Source organism: Prinia subflava, chromosome 10 (assembly GCF_021018805.1).
Source record: "Prinia subflava isolate CZ2003 ecotype Zambia chromosome 10, Cam_Psub_1.2, whole genome shotgun sequence".
Lineage (NCBI taxonomy): Eukaryota > Metazoa > Chordata > Aves > Passeriformes > Cisticolidae > Prinia > Prinia subflava.
Window position 1 is genome coordinate 16,834,971 of NC_086256.1, and position 22,810 is coordinate 16,857,780.

The 22,810-nt window shown below is 38.8% G+C and overlaps 1 protein-coding gene across 3 annotated transcripts in view; it reads right to left on the minus strand.

Moving 5' to 3' along the window:
* The window catches only part of BCAR3 (BCAR3 adaptor protein, NSP family member), a 67,667-nt gene that overhangs the window by 32,032 nt on the left and 12,825 nt on the right, over positions 1 to 22,810 (minus strand). The window contains exons 1-3 of one of the 3 annotated variants that reach the window (XM_063407522.1): positions 22,037 to 22,387; positions 15,504 to 15,828; positions 2,915 to 2,954 (exon numbers count right to left, since the gene is read on the minus strand). In XM_063407522.1, coding sequence (XP_063263592.1) covers positions 2,915 to 2,954; positions 15,504 to 15,820 — 357 coding nt within the window. In that variant the 5' untranslated portion in view covers positions 15,821 to 15,828; positions 22,037 to 22,387. Of the gene's footprint in view, positions 1 to 2,914; positions 2,955 to 15,503; positions 15,829 to 22,018; positions 22,388 to 22,810 lie in introns of those variants that run through there. The other 2 variants (XM_063407521.1, XM_063407520.1) reach the window with 2 other exon arrangements.

The window sequence follows — 22,810 nt, forward strand, 5'->3', positions numbered from 1 at the left end:
CCCTTTAGAACTTGCTTTTGCATAATTAGCTCTCTTTATATACTGAATGAACTAATACATCAATATTCAAGATGTAGTAAACTGCAACTTGTGAGCAATGTAATTTAAAGAACTAGAAACCAGAGTTCATCTATAGAGAACATTCTCTTAACAAAATTCTATAATCAGTATTTTCTGTCTTGTATCTTGAGCAGAAAAAAACAGCAGAAAAAAACCAACTGATTTTGCCTTTCCTCTATTCAGGGTATTTCTGAATACATGGATTTATTTATATTACTTTCAGCCACCAGATTTCAGCAAGGAAAGGTTTGTTAAAAAGCAAAGTGCCACACTCAACTTCGAAGTTTACCATCAGTCTGCTTGTAGTCACTATAACCACAACAGACACGATGATGTTCTTCTCACTTTGAACTAGCACAATGAACCAGCACACTGCTCTGTGCCCAGGTCTTTTTCTAAAATTGCTTTTTAAATCCAGCTAGTTTAAAACTAGCTGCTTGTCTTGAAGGAGAGTAGGTGTGACTGTGTGAAAGTGATAAAGTGGATCAGTTATGAGAATAGCACCTATTTGAATCTATCAAAATAGCCACCTCCAATTAGTGTGCCAGGGAGCAGCAGGAGTGGGGCTGCTCCAGCGGGACAGCGATCCGAGCGCACAGGGCGGGCAATGTGTGCAGTCACACAGCCCCCAGACCCAACCAAGGTGAACAGGATGATGACACCAAAGGCCCCATCACATTCCAGAGAGACTCAGACAGGAGAGGTAGCAGACCAGGTATGAAGTCTGTCCTGGGCTTTCTCACAGCACTTGGAAACAGGACTAGGGGCAGAAACACCCTCTGAACAACTGAGGCAGGGTCTGAAGGCCCAGCCGGGTGCAGCCCTCCTCAGTGGGTGTGGGTGGAGGCCCCAGGTGAGGCTGGCCAGGACACCTGAGCACAGCCAGTGCCCTCAGGGCCCTGACAGTACAATCTGCTTGGGACTATAACTTTAGGAGAATTGCCAGCAGCCAAACTACCCCTAACACAAATTCAATTTGTGCCATGTATTACTTTCAAGATAATGCAATTCTTTCTAGGCAAATAATCTAATGTCTCTCTTCTGTTTCCAGCCTGAATAGCAACATGAGAGAAACAAGAACCAGTATCAAGACTTTACAATTACAATGTACAATTAGTTCCAGTGTGAGTTTTTATGTATGAGTGATACAAAACACATGCTTCATATTCAAGTTTGTTTTTTGTCAGTAAATCAACACTTCTCTGTTGAGAAAAATTTTTCCCTTACACTAGAAATATAAACGTGCTACACAGATCTTTCATATTCTAAATCAGCAAAATATGATTTCCAGAAGTGCTCTTGTTGTTTTCTCCCTCTTCTCTTACTATCTCTTTTTCATTTTAAGGTATTTACTTACCACTTAAGCAACATCTATCAAAGCCTACCTGCTAGCTCTAACTACATATGTACAGATTATATACCAAAGAGACTGGTGCAAATGGCAATGGTGGTTCAAACATGCTACAGAAATCTATTTTTCAGTTTCAGGTGGTTACTGTTCAGCAGTTTATACCTCCCACCACAATGTATTTGAGCAGCTGGAAAATTTATCAACATTAATATAATCGTTACCATACAATTAGTTACAGAAGACAATGAACACATACTTCATAAAACTGAAGCCAACAAAGGGAGTCCAAGATCCTGTTGGTATAATCCACCCACAACTTTTACAGTTAGAGTTAACTGATAAACAAAATACTGATGAGAGACCTCCTTTATTTATAATTGATTGATTTCTGCGTAAGAACCCATTTCTGGAATAACTAGTAACCTACACTTTTACAGACAAAAATGTTTGGGGGAGTTATATTTATTAGAAAGCAATTTCTGCATATTTTTCAAAGTTGTAGTTTGAGATTTCTTGTCTAGAATTCCTGTTATAACACCACTGAACTAGGATCCAAACTCACAGTTCACTAAAGGTAGGGATCTAGACAGGAAAAACTGAAAAAGTAAGGGGAAGAGAAGGGATTGGTAACCATTGTATTCTTCCTCGTAAGTCTCCTTTCCCCAGGCCTTCCTTCTCAACATCAAACTTTTAATATCTAAGCTGAGCACCACTGCTACTGACAAGAGTCCAAGACAAGCTTCTACTAGAAAAGCTGAAAAGACCAGAAACCACACTTGTAATGCAGAACTTGCTGCAACAAGACAAGACACACATATTGATGAATTTGCACACGATACCTCTGCCTTCTACTTAGTCACATTATTTAAACTGTAGCAGCACACGTGGTACAGCACAGTGTGAGATTCACAGTAAATTAAATACAGCCATTGACATGTTACCTCTGACATCCCCTCTTCCACAGCGCTCTCAGGAAGGCTTCTCACCTTCTCTTCTCTACCATATCCCAACTTCAGGCTGGGATTGAGGCCAGGGACCTCACAACATTGAACTTTACCTGTTCAGAGCAGAAATTCAGCAGCTGTTCTGAGAGTCTCCTGTGGCAGTTACTTTTTGGACCAGAAGTGAAATTTTTACCTGTAATTTTAGTAAGTACAGTCCTAGAACTGCAAGCCTAAATTTGACATTTTTATGTTATTTTCAGATGTGCTTCTTTACTTCCCCAGAAATCCATAAGCAAAAAATACAGCTTATAATCTGCTAACCAAAGAATTTAGGCAGTCATCATGTAATTGTAAAGAAGCCCCATATAAAAATGCAAACTACACCCAAAGTACAACTATTTCACTGAAACTTTAAGAAAACAGTCTGACATGCATATTATTTTCTCTGTACCAAAAGATAGACAGCTGCACTGTTTACCTATGAATGACTGAAAACGTTCTTGTCAGTGCTGGGTATAGACCAAAGAAAATATTTTGAGGGTAAGAAACAGTACCTTACCTTAACATATTCCAATGTAGCATCCAGAATATTCTGATCTCTGTAAGAAAATGGAAGCAGGAGAGAAGGACAGACAGAAAAACAAACCAAAAAAAGGTAAGTCCATATATAACCTCATACTGAAGAGATGCATTCATATGAGCAATATGCTACTAGGTCACATAAAAATCCTTGTTAAAAGTTGTGTGTTAAAGCTTGATAGCCTATGTTATCTAATTTTTAACAAATATATAAATCACTGATTTCTTCTAGAAGGACAAGTAGTGGAGCCAATAGTACTTGATTTGAGAAATAAAGTTAATTATACCATTTTAAGCAAAAAAAAAAAAAAATCTTGACACTTCAACAGATAGCTGATATATTTGAAATATTTGAATACCTAAACACCTAAAATATTTGAAATAAATAATAAAGAGAGCTCTCCCAATGGCTTTTGAATTCATTTCATTGCTTTTATGCTTTCCCATTTAAGCTACTGCCTCTGATAGCGCTGTGAGGGCACTGGTTACAGGAAACAGAATGTACTACATTAATTTGTGTAAATATAATGTTCTCAAAATAATTCTAATTTCAGCATCACAATTATTCGAACGCCAAATAATCAAGTCATTGCCCTAATCTAAAAATAAAAGTCTCATAATAGGTTTTCTATACAGACAGATGGCAAAGGGCATAGAAGCCTAACCAAAGAGCCTTGCACTGTTACAACTCTTTCCATAAAATATACGTTTATTTTTATTTCTATTTGAAAGCATTTTGTGTATTTGTTTTTATCTGGGAACCAGCAGGTTAACAGAGTTTGCAGTACATGACTGGATGTTTTCTACAGAAGCTACAGTGCAGGGATAACACACAGGGTACTGCCCCTAACTACAAATATGTCACAGACACAATGAAACCTCCAAACTTAGAGAGGGATCAGGCACTTCTTACAGCAATCAAGTTTGCCACATGGACAACAGATCTCCATAAATTTAGAAACAGGATCTTTTTTGGCGGAAAGATATTGCAAAGATGCAACACTGGAAACCTAATAAGCAGCTTCAGAAATATAGAATTTAGGTTACACTGGAATTAATCAATCCAGAAAACAGTCTGAATCTCTGAATTCCCTGTGTTGTTTTGAATGTAACTGCACACCATCTGAAACTATGTTATTATTTTATACTCAATTTTTAGTCTGGCTCCCTATCATCTTTTAATCCAGAATATCAGAATACTGAGCCTTCCCCATAACATGATGATTCAGGCTGTATCATGTGTTGCTGTTTCACATTATCTCAGTATTTATCAAAGGTCAAACTACATTCTCAACTGATGTTTAAAAAAATATGTATTTTTTTTTCCTTTCCATTTTCCCTCTCAAAGAATCTTAATAAAATATTATGAACCCACATCCTCACTTATTGTATTAGAAGATCTGTAGAAAAAAAATACTACCAGATGACTAACAGGTCAGATGAAAGCTAGTAGCAGGTTCTGCCATCTCCCAGAATCAATTTAACTGAAGATTTGTTCCCATAATACTGAATTCTTATCTTTCATCAGTTTTTATTACCTTTCAAGTAATGCTAATGTTTGTCTTCATAAAAAGCTTGACTTTACAGCTGCATTCATTTGCACCTGTTTACCTACAACATTTATGTATTAGAGTCTGTACATAAGCTAACCAGCCCTGTGTAAACTGTGGGCTCACAGATTGGATTTTATTATGCATCTTGGTTTCCTAATAATCAGATAAGAGCTACTTCCACTCAGATAAAAAGCATATTTAATACAGAATGGAACAGAGAAGTTTTCAGAAGACCTCAAGCTGAAGTGAGTATGCAGTAGGACACACAGTATTGGCTTCATGCTCTTTCTGTACCCCTTCTGTCACAGAAAGGAACTTAAAAGAGGGATGCAAAGCAGATTCCCACATCTATTTTGGGTATTGCTAACACTGCCACTTCTTGCTACCACTTCATTTAATGACAAAATCCCTTTCCAGCACGTTTTTATTCATAGGAACAAAAAGAAGGAAAAAAGCACCTGACTTGCTACATGTAATTAAGCCATTCTCCTGAGAAGTGTTGCCTCCTCCACATGCACAAGGTCTGCACACTCCTCCAGCAATATCTGACCACCACTAAAAGAAAGCATCACAATCTTAGCCCTCATGATTCTGAGGCTTTTCCTAGCCAGAAACACATTCTCTCTAGAGACTGACATCTGACAAGCCCTTTTTCAATGCTGGCTGATCTTGCAGACATACAACCCTTTAATCTCTCCCTAGTAGTCCCTGGAAATTATCTCAATTTCTTTTTACTCCAGTTTCAAGACTCTTATCAAGGTTCTTATGTGGTTTTTTTTCATGCATGGGTTTCTTGCTGATATGGCCAAGAAAATACACAGAGCTTGCAAACAAGTGTGGAGTTTCAGCAATCCCGGAAAAAGATGAAGGCAAGGAAACAAAAAAAGTGAAGTTGTTCTTTTGCTTCCCTCTTCTCCCCATAGCAACATTTGTTGCAACAATAAAGAATTTGGTGTCATACTGGTTGGCATTGTCTATCTATGAGCAAGTGGTGATACATTTGACCACTATGAGAAACAACATAACTTTTCAGAAAATAGGAATTATGATTGTATGAGGTCCCCTTCAAAATATAACTAGAGCTGACTGAGATGAGATAAGGAAATGGAATTCAGCTGCTATTGGATGGTATTTCTCTAATTCTCAACACCTCTAAATGACAGTCAAATGTGTGGGGAGAATTAAAAGATTAAAAAAAAGAAAAAAAAAAAGCCCATTTGAAGCTGTCACCATGAACAGCCACTGGCTAAAATGAAGAAAAAAAAAAATCACTATAAGCAACTTGAATCATACTTCTGCTATGACAAACTAAATACTGTCATACTGCCAGTTTAGAATCCTGCATGGGTTTGAAGACAGTGAGCAACCAAATATGACAACTGGGTAAAGAAAACTTTAACATCCTGGTAACTACTCACCCTTCTAAAATATTTGATAAAATTCTTACATACTCAATCAATGATGGAATTGAAAAGCTGAATCCTGGCATTCAATCCCAACATCCATTGTTCAGTTCAGTGGGTGCTGGAGAATAGCCAGAATCTCACTAACTCAGACATCATCTGTTTTTCAGACTCTGAGGTTTGTCCAATAGTTCTCTATGGGACTACTTCTTCAATAAAAAAAATCTTTGAGCAGATATGCTGTAATGTTTACCATTTGATTCCATGAAAACCTCCACCCTTCTAACACTGTACATTACCTCCTCTCATTGGTGCAATAAAAAATCCTGCAGACCTTTACACACTAAGCCATATGAAGTATCTGCGTTTTCCAGGCCCTTGGCATCCTCACAGAACGATCAGCTACAATCATAAATTAGCTGTGATAACTTTAACAAAATTTAAGTTCAGACACAACCGTATCATCAAGTTGCCCAAATCCTCCCTATCCAACTCCCATATAAATATTCTTATAGTGGTGGAAACTGCTGAGCACCCCTGAGTCAGCTTTGTGCTGCTTCACACTTTTATAATGGTACCTGTGGGAAAAACATTGGAAGTATTTGATATATGAAAAGATAGTTGTCCATTTATTTTAAAGTGACTTTTCCAGGGGACATTTTCAAAAGCATCTCCACTCTACCCCATTGAAAGAGAAATCATGAGAACTATCTTCTGAATAGTTCCAACACCAATGGTGCCAATGGCAAACCTGAGTAAAGACAACAGAGGCTCAAGAGGAGCCTGAGACCCTGAAAAGGCACCAAGCTGCACGGCTGCTAACACAGACAGAACTGCTGTAAAACAACCAGATGGGATCACATGCCTTCTTCAGTTTGTGCCTTGGAAATCTCTCCATCTCTGTAGATTTTTGAAATACACACTACTTAAGTATGAAGGTGCAAGCTGGAGCATGCTGGACAAGGTATGTTTCAGTATATGTAGCACAGACTGATTATTTGTACTGCAAACTAGAATAAAAGATCCACTGATTTTATCCCCCAGCGGCTTCTGCTTCACACACGAACTTCTGCTACATTCCTAAGGGCATTCCACCCTTTTGTCCACAGCTGCACAGCACCATGCACATGACTCATTCAAACTTCAGTGGAAAGAAGTGCAAACTGCTATGACTAACTGTGTGATGACCTGCAGTGCACACAAGAACAGCAGGAACAGTAATTAAAATTCAAGAAGAAATGCAATGTACTTTTCCTGGAATTAAATGAAGTCTCAGCTTACTCCTATTTTTTCAGAATGTCCCAGCAGAGATAATTATTCCATCAATTTACTTTTACTACTTCAATCTGCATCCTTGCAACTTGCTCCAGTTTACCTATTGCAGCAGAAAAATCGACACCATTTTTTCTACCTTTTCCAGAAGAATTTTTGTTTCTGCATCACATACAGTACCAGTCTCTAGAACCTGTTCAAAAGCTCAGACTAGGCACCTCCATTCTTTTCCCTCTATTTTCCTAAACATTTAGGCCTACCAAAGCCACAACTTTGTCCTTCAAAGCCCTTCTTAAATCTTTTATCTCAAGACCTATTCTATGAAAGTAGTGGTTGGGAGCAAGACTATTGCTTATCCAAAACATACACTGATCCTACAAACTTGTTTATGTATGGGCTGTTGCCTGTTGACTTATATCTTCAGCTAGTAACTCTTTACAGTGAGTGTTTTAGTTGCTGTGCAGTTATCCTGAATCCAGTGCCACAAAATTTTAAGTGTTCAAAACCAATACAACCTTTCAAAATGAATACACATATTCCAAAAAACCACTGACAAATGTTCAGCAGAATCACAGTCTCCATTAATTAATCTGAAATGCATCTAATTCTAGGTACACTTTATTCACAAAGTCTGGTTTTTCACTTGGCTAATATGTCTTTCAGGAATGTGTATTTGGACTGAAGCATAGGAATGCTAATACGTGGCACTGAAGAAGATGATAGTGGGAGGAAGAACTGTCCTCCCTGTCTGTTCCCTTAGCCCACTTTAAACAGCTCATCACATCAGATCCCTCTCTGCATTGGCTATGGCAAGGAAGATTTAGGAACATACTCACCTATCTAACATTTAACTACTATTTAGAGCATAAAAGGGACAGAAAGGAAAACAAATGCTCACATATGAACAGGAGGCAGGATGAGGAAGCAATATAGCACTTGGTACTACTGAATAGGGCACTGCACAACACTTACAAAAGAGACCAGAAAACAGCAGAGCCAGGGAAGGAACTTTGGGTGTGATGGAAGGAGCAATTCAAGAAACTTTCCATTACATACAGTGTCCTCTGCTCAAAGAAGAAACAGCCAGAAAAAATAGAAGTTTTCAGGAAGTTTTTGAAAAATAACACTGACTAATTTTGATAGGAGTTTTGAAGGATTTGGGCTCAAGTTTACCTGGCAAGTTGTTCATTAACAATAAGGTCACTATCCCACAATTAATTTCAAATGACATAAGTGTCTTCATCCCATAAGGAACTTCAGTTCCTCTGCTCAGAAGCTGAAGGAGGGTAATTTAATTCATCTCTAATACTGGAGAGATGGTCTCTCTTTTTGAGACATTTCATCCTGTTCTCCTCATTTCCCTCTCTGAAGATCCCACGTGGGCAGATTTCCAAAATCCCCATAAAAATCCAGAAGAGAATCATTGGTTCTTCAGGTCTATGTCCATCAAGCAAAGAAAGAGGATGTGAGCATCAAATGGGAGCAGAGTGGTGAACTTCACAACAGAAGAATCTGAACCAAACAATGGACAGAAGGGCTAAAAAGAAAAGGTACACAAGCTGAAACAGAAAGAACTCCTAGAGTTACAGGATAAGAGGATTTGATACTGAATGTAAGCAGATAACATTAGCTATTCTCTGCTTATCCAACACAGCATTCCTTCTACCACAAACATCTACCAGCTTTAGTGGGTAGCCCTGCTACACCTCTGAGAAGCACAGATCTGCAGGTACACATGTGAACAGGACACATCAAGAGAAAGAATGGGAAAATCTGTGGCAAAAAGCATGAAGTATTGGCAACATCTAAGGAATTCTTCCATTTGAAAAACCTGTGCGCTGAAGAAGTCTATGAGATATTCAGTACCCCCAAATTCAATACACTTGTATTACTCTTATCAAGGAAAGACAACCACACACAAACAGTTTGGTTCAGGTTTTTTTAAAAACAAAACTCATACTAAGATGTAGTTTCAGGCATTACACCAAAACCATGACTATTTTTACTGTCAAAATTTTGTGCATTTATAAAAATTCCTTCCCGCCTTATCCTAAACTTTAAAAGGGAACCAAGGCATTAGTCTTCTTCCTGGTAATGTTGCAAATATTTTCATTCTTGAAGAACTACACTGCATTTTATAAACCAAAAAAACCCCAGTATTACTCACTTGACTCCCCACTGGAAACATATAAAACACTTATTTTACTTGATATATTAAAATCTTGGTAAAAATTATTTTTAATTTTCAAAGTGCACCTAATCATGAAAGTGTAGACACAGTATTAATATAAAAGGTAGTGCAAATTCAAATTAAAATTATCCAATAATTATGTTTTCAAAATCACTAGTTAGAAAAAAAATAAATGCTGTCTAAATACCTGATCCACCGCATTCTCCAAACCAGAAAAGCAGAATTTGCAGCATCTGGAGAAGCAAAACAGGCTGCAAATTCTGACATGGATAAAGCAAATCCCTGAATAGCGTTCCAACTCTTCTCCTTCATAATTCAACTGTCAATTCAAGGACTTCAGCAGGCCTGATCTATTGTAGTAATACCACTAAGAGAACAGGGAAAGTTTTGGGAACCCAGAATTGTCATTAACAGCTTTATACTTCAAGACTAACACCTTGTCAACTTGCAAATGTTCTGCCCTCCAAGGACAGGGGCAAGCACTGTAGAGAACAGTGAGCCTGCTTAGCTTTACGCTAATGAAGTTACCCATTAAATGTCAGTGGTATTAATCAAGGTTAAAATTGAACATAATTTTTTTTTTCCTGGACAGTTATATGAGACAAGTATGTGAGAATCATCCAGCCAAACATGCAGAGCCTTGAAGATCAGAAATTCAGACGAGAACAGAACATCCTAAACAACCAGATAAACTAATCTACTCTACTCTCTGCTACAGCAGTACAAAGTCCAGTGCAAGTTGAGAGCACTTCATCTGAAACAGCTGACGTAGAAAAACAAGAGGAAAAAAAGTCTGCTGACCAGTACTCAAAATAAGAGACTGAAGTCTACCTAAATATGCATTCACACACATCACACTTTCAGAACTACAGAAAATAAGTGTATTCTTTGCACCTGTATATAGATAATTAGGGCCAGTCTATAAAATACACTTTAGTTTCCAGGCTATTTATCACATTTTGATCTTTTGCAATAAGGTTCAATGAGCACTGAAAGACATTACAAGCCACTGGACTGCCCATCTCCTTATTGAAAGAATCAAGCTAATAAAAATCTTTTCTTCCATGGCTCCCTACACTTACCAAATTGAATGTTTATTTTTAACATGCTTGAAACCATATCAAAAAAATGCTGGACATGGACAGTTCATGCTTGAGATCTTGGCAGTGTAAAAAAAAAAAGCTGCTAGGCCTTGTCTACCTACAAAAATGTTATGTTTGTAGCCACATCAATAAAAACAGTAGTGTTGTAAGTATAATCACAATCAGGACATACAGCATAGCCAGGAATTTACTGGGCTTGAGAACAGAAAATTAAAACAGAAGAAGAAAAGATTAAAATTATAATTCTGTAGTTACAACTTTACACTTCAAATTCATGCACAGTTAAAACTAAACCTTCAAAAACAGGGAAAAAATCAAATTCCGACCAGCTGCTAGGTCAGAACCTCTCATGAATAGTGATAAAACAAAGCACCCAGGGCATTATACATCATTTAGAGCAATGCACAAAGTATTTTGATTCCAAGCCAGTTTGAACAATACGACCCTACTGTTTATCAGTGACTCCATTTTTAAATGTCTGTATAGACAAAGAATGGAATTTGAACAAAAGATGTCTTTACAAGTCCAAGCAAATGAAATGGCTACTGCAAAGAGAGCTAGTAAACAGAAATTAAACCAGCACATACTCACAAATGTCCTGTACAACGTGAAACAGCCAGTGTAAATTAATGTCAGCTTTGTTTTAGGGCTTTAATTAGCATGAAAAGTTAGAGTGATCACTTCTGGCAGATGGTGTGTTTCAACACTTCCTAGGGTAGGCTCAGCAGAGGGAAGATAGTGATTAAATGCAAACGTGCGACCGCACTGTTTCCCCCAAAATATCCAAAGCTCTATTCTACAGAGTCCTATACTCCACATACAGGGTAAGGGAAAATTAACTCATTTTTCTTTCTTTCAAATACTGAATTTCTCATACATGTACTTTCAGCAATTAAGTATCTTTTCTAAAAAGTCTGAACTGGACACCAAAGCTTTTGAAACACTAAGGGCTTAAAAAAAGGCATGTAACTCTACAGACTGCACAAAAATTTAATAAACTTTTTTCTTAGAAATTGTGTCTAGCTTTGATTTTATTGCTGTGCTAGATGGTCTATCCTAAAATTGATATTAAATTCTTTCAAAGCATCATGCCCACCAACAACATCAACTTTGTGCAAATCCAGATCCTATTTCTGATCTCTTAACAATTTACAATTTCACACTCGAGCTGTTACTAAACTGTATTTCACTTAATTTTGTCACAAATCCTGTTTATTTCAATAGCAATACAGGCTAGTTGCAGGCAATAGAGGAACTACCAATACTGAGAAAGGAGTACCTTTCCTCTCCTTCTCTGTTTTTTAACTGATTGTGAAGATCACATCTTTATTAGCCTGACTCACTGAAATGTTGAAACCATCATACCACTTACATTACTTCTCTCTCCACAAAACAAGCTTGGAACACTGTTTGACAGTGGGGTAGAAAAGACATTTCTTTCTCACAGTATTCTGTGATTCTTGTATCTTGCAACAGTACTAACTTCAACTCAGACCTCAGTTGGAGAAAAAAAATCTTCAGAATATGCCTCATGCTCCTCTCTTTTTTTCTTTCCCTGGCGTGTGGTTTGGCTTATCAATAAAGCAACACCTCTCGACATGAGAGGACAAGAGCTTTAGATTATTAGGAATACATTTATTAGGATATTTTTTTCCCACCAAAAGGGTAGTAGAGCATTGTAAGAGACTGCCCAGAGAAGTGGTGGAGTTACCATCCCTGAAAGTGTTCAAAAAACATTTGGATACGGCACCTGAGGACATCATGTAGTGGTGAATGTGGTGGTGATGAGTTTAGGAACAGAAAATACTACAGCTGCCAGCTGACAGACAGCCCAAGAAGCAACCACTTGTTCTGCTCTCTCCTGCAATCACACTGCCTCATGAAACAGAGCACAGTATCAATACTGGAATCTAGTTTTGCTTTGGGACATTTGCAAAAGTCTCAGTTCTATTCCATCTTCTTAACAACGTCTCCGAAGAAATTCCTTGCATCTCTCCAACGAGATAACATTCAAGTATGTTTATATCAGAGCCAGTACCAGACCCACAGAGGGAACTACTGCCTTAACCCAAGACTACCTGAGTACTGCTGACATCCAGCTGAAATGGTAGAGATTGTCAGAACAGGCCTTTGACAGTGTCCTTATCACCACACTCAAACTTACTGTGATAGTGATAATTCTGCATTGCTTTAGGTCCTGTTTGTTTGAGGGACATTTGGCTGCATTCATGAGAAAGCATGAAAATGCCACAAGTCTGCTCAACTACAATGTCACTCATGAAGGACTATAATCATCCAAGTGCAGTGGAAATTCTGGGTTTGCTGATGGCAGCCACAAGATACAGGCTAAAAAGAAAAAGCTACTGGTTCTAGCAACAGATGGGAATTTGAACAATTTTACTTTTATTTAAAGGTATCATAATACATGGCAGAGCTAAACAAATAAAGGTAACCCATAGACCATGTTAAAAGGAAACTACAAATAAGCTTTATTTAGGTTTAATTATCAATGGCAGATAATAAAGAACATTACACACAAACAGTTTTAGTTTTACATGCTAAAATGAGAATTCTTTTTAAAAACTGAAGTTCGTCACTTTCAGGAGTGAATTCTTTTTTAGAATAAAACTACCTTTCAAGAGCTCAACTGATTCTGAGACTCAAACTCAGATGTCAGCTTTCTCAAGAAAGAAATCTTTTTTCCCCTTGAACTAATTAACTAGTAGAGATGTACATTCACAAACCAAGAAGAGAACACATTCTTACTGCATTGAGAACTGCCAGTATAATTTCTTCAAGTTATCAGAAAAATTTCAGAATCAGAAGAATTCCATTAATGAATGACACAGTTCATTATTGTTCTCCTATTCACGTGATGTGTATTTATATATTAAAGAGAGTATTACTTACTTTGAGTTATTAAAATGTTATCATAGGTATGTTTTTAAGTGTAGAATTAAACAAACAATGACATGACTGAGCCACATTTCAAAATACTCATATCCATGTGCACACAAACACTGCAATACTAATGACTTTGTTCTGGCCCACTGGCATCAAACATAGCACTTGGTTCAAACAGTGCATCATGAAAAGGTTTTATTAAAATGTGTACTCACATGCTCAGTTTTTGTAAACAGCATTATAGCAATGAAAGATTGATACACTCCTGCGTAAAGAATACTCCTGTAGTCTTACACTATTTCACAAATTTTGACACTGAAGTAAAAGGTCTTTAAAAAAAAACACTAATAAGGAAATATGTATTCCCCTATAGTATTAGGCCCAGATAATTTCAATGTGAGTGTAAGCATTAGAATGCATACCTTAGCACATATGGCAAACTGCTCACCACAGGAAAATCAGACTTTCTCTACTTTTCCTTTAAAGTAAACTAATGAAAAGTGCAGTGTCATTGCAAGAAGATTCAAGAAGCGATATATTTGCTGACTGCCAAGTTGGTATTGTCTTCTGCTCTTCAGTCATGGAGTGGAACATATTCATTGTAAAATTTAAAGAAACCAATTGTTAGAAGTTGTTACCATAGCAATCAGTGTGTTCTAGCAAAGTAATTGAAAGATCAAACAGGAACAGCATTTGGTGCAATGAGTCAATAGACACAAATTCTATTCACAGGCCGCACTAACAACATCCTTTGAATCTCTTTATTATTCAAAAGCATTATGTTTTAATTCTGACCAGGCAGACCTTCCTGACATTTTCTTCTCAAGCATTCTGTTTGTACTCTTACTGGTGTGTCCCAAAGTTTCTTTATAAGACCAGGTTATATTCTTAAGACAAGTTATCAGTAGGATTTGGTATTTCAAGAAAATCAAGTTTAGTAACTGCTCTTGAAAAAGAAGATATAAAATAGAACTTCAGAGTGTATCACCATATTCTTTTCATGGCAACACTCCAGGCTGCTGGAATTCTCTAAAAGTATGTAAATAAAAGAAGCAAACTACGTTTAAAAGCCAGTTCATGTAAGCAGGTACGTCTCAGAGATCAGTGGCAGAGGAGTACTAAATCCACTTAATTACTTTCTTCTTTTAAAATGAATGGGGTATAGAGAAGAAAGTCTTTTGAGATGAGAAGAAAGCTTCATCTTATAAAGCACAAGCAAAAAGCATACGAAAACCATTCTACACACACAACTTTACCTAATTAGAACTTTTCTTCACTCATAAGACTTGAAAAAAAAAAATTGTAGTGATGGACGCAGCAAGGCTGCAAATCCTAATTCAGAACTTATAATGTGGATACCTTTTCTCAGCCTTTAACTCCATCAGCCAAGCAACCAAACATGCTCTCATTTCTACGTCTTTAACTGATCCACTGCATTACACTGAATTTTTCTTGTGTTAGCTGGTATTTTTTTCCCCATTTTATAGAACTCAATATCAAAACAAAACAGGGACATTTACAAAATTAGTTATTGTTTGTAAGCAATGAAATATCAGTATGGTAATAGGTTCCCAAAAGAAAGGCTAGCTATAAGAGTATAGGTCTTTCTCAAGAGTTGTGCATAAGTTAACCACAAAGTCAGGCAGGAACAATAAATATGGATCATTTGTCATTAGCTCAGCATACACTGGGTCCCACTAAGTTTTCATGAAGAAGGCTTACACATAGCTTGAGATTTGAGGCAGTTCACCCCTCAAAAAAGAGGGAACATCACTCCCCTTTTTCTCAGCCCTCCATCCATATTGCACTGAATACAAATCAAAACCAAGTTTGAACAGTTATGACTTCTTGTTTAAAATTGCTCTGTTACAACAGCACAAAGGATCATATCAAAGCCATTCAGTAACTTAAAAAAATTTCTTCCACGGGAACAGTACACACAATATTATACCTTTTAAACATGCACAGGAAAGACACAGTCATTAAATATTATTTAGGTTCCATCAAGACCTAAATTGAATACTAGAGAGAAAATCTAATTCAGTTATAGTAACATACCTGTGACTTGGCCTTTAGAGGCCTAGAAGAATATGTAACAATCCCTATGCAACTAACACATGTAAATTAACATTTTACAACATACCTGGCATGGAGTTTGCTGCTCTTTCCATTTTCTGGAGGGTACTCTTCTATAACATCCTGGACAAAAGGTGGCTGCTGCCGTGCTCTGGTGTAAGGCAGTGTTCCCATGTGGTTGAACATATCACAAGACCTCGAGGGAACTGTCCCCTTCTTCTTCCTGGGGAGGGTGCCATGGATAGAGATGCCTTGGAAGGAGTTTGAGCGATGCTCAGCTGGTGAAGGTTTTGTGGTCAAAAGGTCCATGGAAGAAGCCAACGAGAACTGGCGGTTCACTGGGCCATTTCTGGGAAGACTTGAAAATTTTCCTGCAGCTATCATTTTTGGTTCTGGAAAAACAAAACCAAGATTTCTTACTGTATATCAATCATCAAAGCCCTTACTTAAAGGAAGTTAAGTAGCATGTCTAACAAAGGTATCCGAAACTGAAATTTTGCTTTGCTTTGAGGTAGTCAGATACCTCAAGACCCAGTTACGCTGCTCCCAATGCACATCAAGCACACATGTGTATAACTTTATATGTGTTAAAAGTCACAATAAAAAACAACCCATTTGGACAAAAATGCAAGAGCAGGCCCTGAACAATTTTCCATTTTTATCCACAGAGTTTCTCTTTTTTTTCTTTTTCACATCCTCTGTAGACTCAGACATCAACTTTGAACCACTGACAACAAGCAAAGTTTAAGGAACATTTTGTCAAAAAATAAAGGACACTACAGCTTGGAAGAATTATGTTTTTAAACCCAGTAGTTGGCACACTGTGAGGAAAAACCTGTTGCTAAGGAGTCTTGCTCAAGTAATAAATCTAGCAGATAACTGGTCACATATTTCTAACAGGCTGTAAACTAAACGGCTCTACCCAGAGATAAGGGCAGGAGCAGATTACTGGAATTCTCTTCTTCAGCATGCCCAGCCTGCTGGCTCAAATTGCTGTTGACACAGAGATTTGCATGGCTGTCAGTCTCTGGTACAATCAACTGCAGTCTGCTGTACAGTATGTGTTTTTCTGTTAGCGTGAGCAAAAGTGAGACAAACACTTCAGGCTCATTAACAAATTACAGTTCTGTTCCTCAAAAATCCTGCCCTGTGCTCAGTTTATAGTGTATTGCAGAAGACAGGTTGCCTTATCCTGTGCAATTCTACTGGCCTGCAAAAAACCACTGTATGGAAGATACCACCAGACCTAAAGGGCAACTACATTATAAGTCCTGTATTATATAACCTAAGTGTTAGTCAGCCAGGTACTTCCCATAGGAACTGGAACAGCCACAGATGCTGCAGAGATTGATATGAAATAAGAAAGCAGAAGTGCTTGTGGAAATAACAGTTATGGACAAGGGGAATCTGCTCTGACCTCGGTCAAGTTCCACGCTGAAAAATAAGATGAGCACCCTGAAGGCCCAGCCTGGAAATCAGCTGCTTACAGCTGCACAAGAATTCCTCCTGTTTTGAGGAATGCACAGGTGATGCAAGGAAAACAGAGGTGCCTCTATAATCCTCCCGCTCCCTTCTCCAACCTTGGCGTCACAGCTACCATCAAAATGTTTCTGCACTGAAGCTACTGTTAATTCTACTCAGAGGTTATCATAACTGGCTTACTTTTATAGTAATGTTAAAGCTGATCTCAAAGTATGTAAAAATTCTGCTTTTCCCTGTCAGCTGCAGTGCAGAGATTGACCAGGTGAATAAGGTTTTCAGACTTCAACAAAAAATCCCTTCCCAGTTCTCCTGTACTGGAAGTCCTACAATAAACACTCAGTAATTAATTTTTTTTTACTCTTCAATTTGCCAAGCCCCTCTCAGAGCACAGGTGCTATGCACTATAGTAGAAAAGTCTCTGGAAATAGCACTTCTGCCCAGGGAGTATCTGTTTGAATCTGGTCACATTTCTTGATTAACAGAGCAGAAAAGATTTGAGATGTTACCAAAGAACTGACATTTTTTGTAATGCAGATCAAAATAAAATACAAAATCCTAAAGAAACTCAAACATATTCTCACAAAACCTGTGCCGTAAATTATCATACTGACGTGATGTGAAATACTAAATCATCTCTCCATTTATGATATGGTCGAAGGACACAGTTTCTGCTAGGTTTGGCAAGTACTAAAAATATCACATAATTATTTTCTCAATAATCGCTGTAAAGTCAGTCTTGCATTACAACTGTTCTAAGCAAAAGAATTGGTCCACAGATAGGAAGATCTGAAATGCAAATGCTTACTACAAACCTGAAACCTCCTCTGGCTAAAGCAAACTGACTGAGCTTGTTTTCTGTAAATTCAGCTTTGTTATTAGAACAAAATGATACAAATTACCTCCAACAATTCAGGGAACAAAAGGCTTCTTATAATTCCACAATCATTTGAAACTCAATTTTGTGTATTCACTGTAGAAAAGCAAAAAACACCATTTATAGAGTCTGAAAAACTGGAAGCTAGCTGGTTCATATTGTACAAATCCTGTTGTTCTCCTTTCAGGACCTGCTGAGAGTCTGTACTTAATTCTTGCACTTTCTTATTGGTTTATATAAAAACCACTCCCAAACCTCTAAATTCCAACTGTTTTAGATCAGGTTATCCAGTGAGACTCAGAGTTTTCTTTAGCCTTTCCTGCAAGGTTCCCATGGCTATGCTGAAATGGAACACAGGACATTACCTTGCAAGCAGGCATCAAACCCAAGGTGTTATAAATGTAACTACAGAAAGCTTTGGTTTAATAGCTGGTGAGTCCACAACTGGCTTACTGTGACATGAAATTGTCAACCACTTCATGTTTGAGGGTCTGCAAGGAAAGCTGAGAATTCACTCTCCTAACACAATCACAATGTAACTCTTACAGCAACCTAGAAGGTTTTCAATCCTACAGACTTTTCAACAGATTAATGACTCCCTGATGTACAGCATTTTCCATTTCACCCCTACTCCTATGAAGCCCTTCAGAATCAAAACCAAACTCCCAGAGTTGACCTAATCATTTAAGTAGTACTCCCATGACTTACAAATTCAATACCTAATCCTCAAATTCATACCTGAGTACTGTTTTGAGCAATCAAGGTAGAGTTCCACACTTAGAACACAAACACCTACATTCAAGAACTGGCAATACACTTAGCCACAAGTGTGTGTGCAGCTTTGATATTTCTAACAATCCTCCCTGCAAAACCTCTTAAAAAAACCCTCAAAAAATCCCAAACAAACAAAAAACCCCACAAAACAAAACCCAAACAAATAAAAGGCCCAACCCAAACAAAAAAAACCCCACCCAAACAAAACTGAGAACAACAGGTCTGCTAGCTTCCACTACACAATTATCTGCTTGCCTGTGTGCTGCTGTACTATGTACTCCTCATAAATGTTAATAGAGAGCTACAACAATCAGCTTGGTAATGAAAGTCCTGCCAAACTATCCATCCAGTTTTCTTGTACTGAATATAAACACTGGGAAGTGGGAGTCTTCAGCTGAAGACACTGGAATGTCTCAAACACTTCAGTATATGATTCAAAGAATGCTTGACTTTACTAGATACAGAAACCCTGAAAATTTTACTCCCTAAGAGACAGTGTGCTTTAAGCATTGGCCATTATGCAATCAACAATAGAAATGGTAGAAATTGTAACAGAACAACGGCTCAAAAGGAAGTGAAATTTAATTGTACACATTCCTATTTCTCAAAATGCAACAACTAACAAAGCAGAACACTTGGGTAGGCACGCAAATTTCTCCTAACTAGGTGTAAACAAGATGGACTTGTCCTGATATAATATTAAAAATGGCAAATGAATTTGTATTTATACATGGAGTGGCACTTTCTTCAGTTTTTAATTTGGAAGACTATGTGGGAACAGCATTTGTCAGGAGTGACATTATGAATGCACAGAACTAGAAAGCATGAAAGGTTTCCAAGTAACTTCTGACACGTTCTAGTTTTTTGTTATGAATGAGGGTGAGCAAATTCAAATGAAGAGGCCCCTAAAATCAACATGGCATTTAGGATAACAGTATGAGATTGGACATAAAATGAATACATACATATCTGGTGGGCAAGTCCAAAGAGCTGGGGGTTGGTCTCTTCACATCATTGCTCAAAACAAACAAGAACCATGAACACTGAAACAAATAACTTTCAATTCCCTAAAACAACACACTAAACATCCTTCTGCTTCTGCCATGTTTGGGATGTAAACCAAATTTTTTGGCTCAGCTGTCCTCATAAAATCTTTCTGATTTTCACACAATTTGAAGAAGTGTTCTGATGGTTCATTCAAAATGACACAGGTATAGGATTAAGTGCCCCTTCCCTATCACAACATAATGACAGTGGCTTCTATTTTGTTGTTTCAATATACTGGAGGAAGAGAAGTAAGGGAAAGGGAAATCTTCCGTTCAGCCTCAGAGATGCATGAATGGCACAGAAAACAGTTCAAGGTTATTTATGCTCATGCTAGTGGAAACCTCATACAAGGAAACAGAAAAACAGTTCAAGAATTCCAAATCAAACTTTCAAGCTACTTCAAAACTCAGAGTTATATCTAAATCAGTTTTGGACATTAAAAGACCCACCTTTCTCTCACAGCCTTATTGATCTGGCATTTGGGTGATTCTCAGATCAAAATCCCTGGAGTTTATACCTGGTGTTAACATATCACCAATCTTTACCATTATATGTGCTATGAAGCTAAGAGGGCTTGAACATGGTTTAAGATATTCAGCTGAGTGTTCTCAGGTATTTAAAAGATGGAGTCGACTTTCGTGAAAACTCTGCTTACTTTTGCCACATCAAATCTCCTCACTAATTTCTCCCACCCATCTCTCTTCCCTCCCTTGAAATCAGCAACAATAAATTTCAACAAGTGGAAGATCCATTACGCTCTTCTCCCTGCTAAGTTACTTGGCATATTTGCATGCACTATGCAGATGCATACAGAAAAAAAAGAAAGTGAACACCCTTAATAGTGAAGAAAGTCAAGGTCAGGAAAAAAAGGCAGATGAATTTGCCCAGATTTTCTTAATTTTGTGTGTGTAATAAGAGAAAAAAGGAAAAAGAAAAAGCATGATTTAAAAGCCTCTAAAGTTAAGATATTATAGGAATAAATACAATCAAAGCTGCAGCCATTATAAATTCAATGTGGATTTCATGTTGTCTTCCTAGATGCAGTATAGTATTCTTCATTATTTTAATAAAAAAGAAAGGATTTCTATTCCCCAAAATGGCTTAGAAGCAGCTTTCTGCAACCTCTATTTTCTGCTTTTGTTATGGAAAACTGATGCAGCAGCTTCTATAGCAAACGTGTCACAGGACTTTGAGAAGAATATTAAGGTTCAAGAACCTACACCCTGTTATGATACAGAGACATAGCTTGAGAAAGCATATGCACTAGTTCAAAGGCTTTAAGCTGCTATCAGAAAAAAACATGAGTCTGCCAAACATCAAACATCCCCACAAGATTAGCCAGGTCAGTGCTTCCAAAGGGTCTTGGAGTGCTATCACAATGCTCATGCTCTCCTTCTCATTTTATATATGCCACACAATTCCCACCCTCCCCCCATACATCCTTGTGCTGTAATCAGTCAGCCTATTTAACATGTTACTTTTAACTATTATTCTCACACAACAGAAAACACACAGGCCAGGATAAACTAACTTTAAATGTGGGTTTTTTTTCGAGATGAGAGAAACAAATAAACCCCATACTTCTCTTTGTAAATTTGCACATGTAGAATACCTTCATATCTATAAAAAATGCCACGAAGAAGTGATCACTGAAGATGATTCAATAGTAAGTACAGCTTTCTTCATTTGGCCATGAAATTATCTCTGAAATGTAAGTGCCCAATCAGCTCAGTAATCCTGAACAATATAAAGCCTTGACTTGGAATAAACCTCCTCTCCCCATTTTGCTGGCAGAAACAGAAAACTTTACCAAGGTTACAGTCAGCTCTAAGAGTTTTTTAGCCAATGCTTAAAAAATACCACCTTTTGTTCCTTCTCTGGTAAAGGAAGCAATTTATTTTGACTGCTCCTCTGTTCTCACAAAAAAACAAAAAACCAAAAACAAACAAAAAACCCCCCACAAACAAACAAACAAACAAACCAAAAACCACAAAAACAAACAAACAAACAAACAAACAAACCTAACACCACCTTTCAGAAATCACAAATTCAGACAGAATAAAGTGCTTTCCTCTCCTCTTCAAAAGACAAAGATTTAGAAAAGGACACAGCGACTTCTCTCTGAGCTCGGAGAGGTATCTCGCTATCTCGAGTATACACCAGTGTTCAACACTCATTGAACAGATTTCCATGGGATCAATTCCCACAGAACCCGGGCACTTGGATGCAGCGTCTCGCTCGTCACTGCCTCACTATGGCACTTCCAGCTGCCCGCAGGCCAGCCCGGGCAGGGGCAGGGCTCGCCCTGCTCCCGCGCCCCCCGCCCCGACGGCGGTGCGCGGACAGGGACACCCGCACACAGCCACACACCAAACCCGCTCTGCGTTCTCTGCCCCACAGCTCACCGCTGTCCCCGCAGTTACCGGCCCTGAGCACCGCTGCTTCCCTCCAGGCTTTCTGCGGAGCGGCTGCAGCGTCTGTCCCGGCCAGGCGATCTCCCGGCAGCGGGTCCCGCCCGCGCCCCTCCCTCGGGGCCGCGGAGCCGGAGCGGGCAGCTGGGAGGGGTGGCGGGAGGCCGGACCGCAACAGCAGCGGTGCGGAGCGCTGCCAGAAAATGACCCGGGACGTTCTCGGGAGAGCGCAGGGTCTGGCCGTGCCGCGGCAGGAGCCGGCGCGTAGCCAGCTCCAGCCCGCCCCACAGAAGCGCAGATTAGTTAGGGATGACTCAACCAGAGCCTCCTACGAGCGCCTTATGGCTCGCTGCATGGTCCGCGACAGCCCGGCCCCGGTTCCGTGGCTCTCCCGCCACACGAGCCCTCGCGGGCGCCCCTCACCTGGGCCGGCGGGCGGCTCCGGGCTCCGCGCAGCCCCCGGGCCTGAGGGCCGGCTCCGGCCACACCTCCGGGCCGCTCGGGCTGAGCCTCGCCGAGCCCCCGGCGCGCCCGCGGGCCGTGACCTCCCCATGCCTTTTTCCATAGATTCAATAACTTGGCCCCCATAATTTCGTCTCTCAAATTAGCACTACAGCAAAAATTAAATTTGCCCATTTGTTCACAGACGATTCAGAGCCTGTTACGTACTTTACACACACAATTGACTTGCATTGGTAGACGCCCCCCCATCCTACCAAGACGGGTGAAGTTATTTGTGCAACAGGTTGGTGGGATAAAACACACTTTCTACAACAAAGGGTCAAA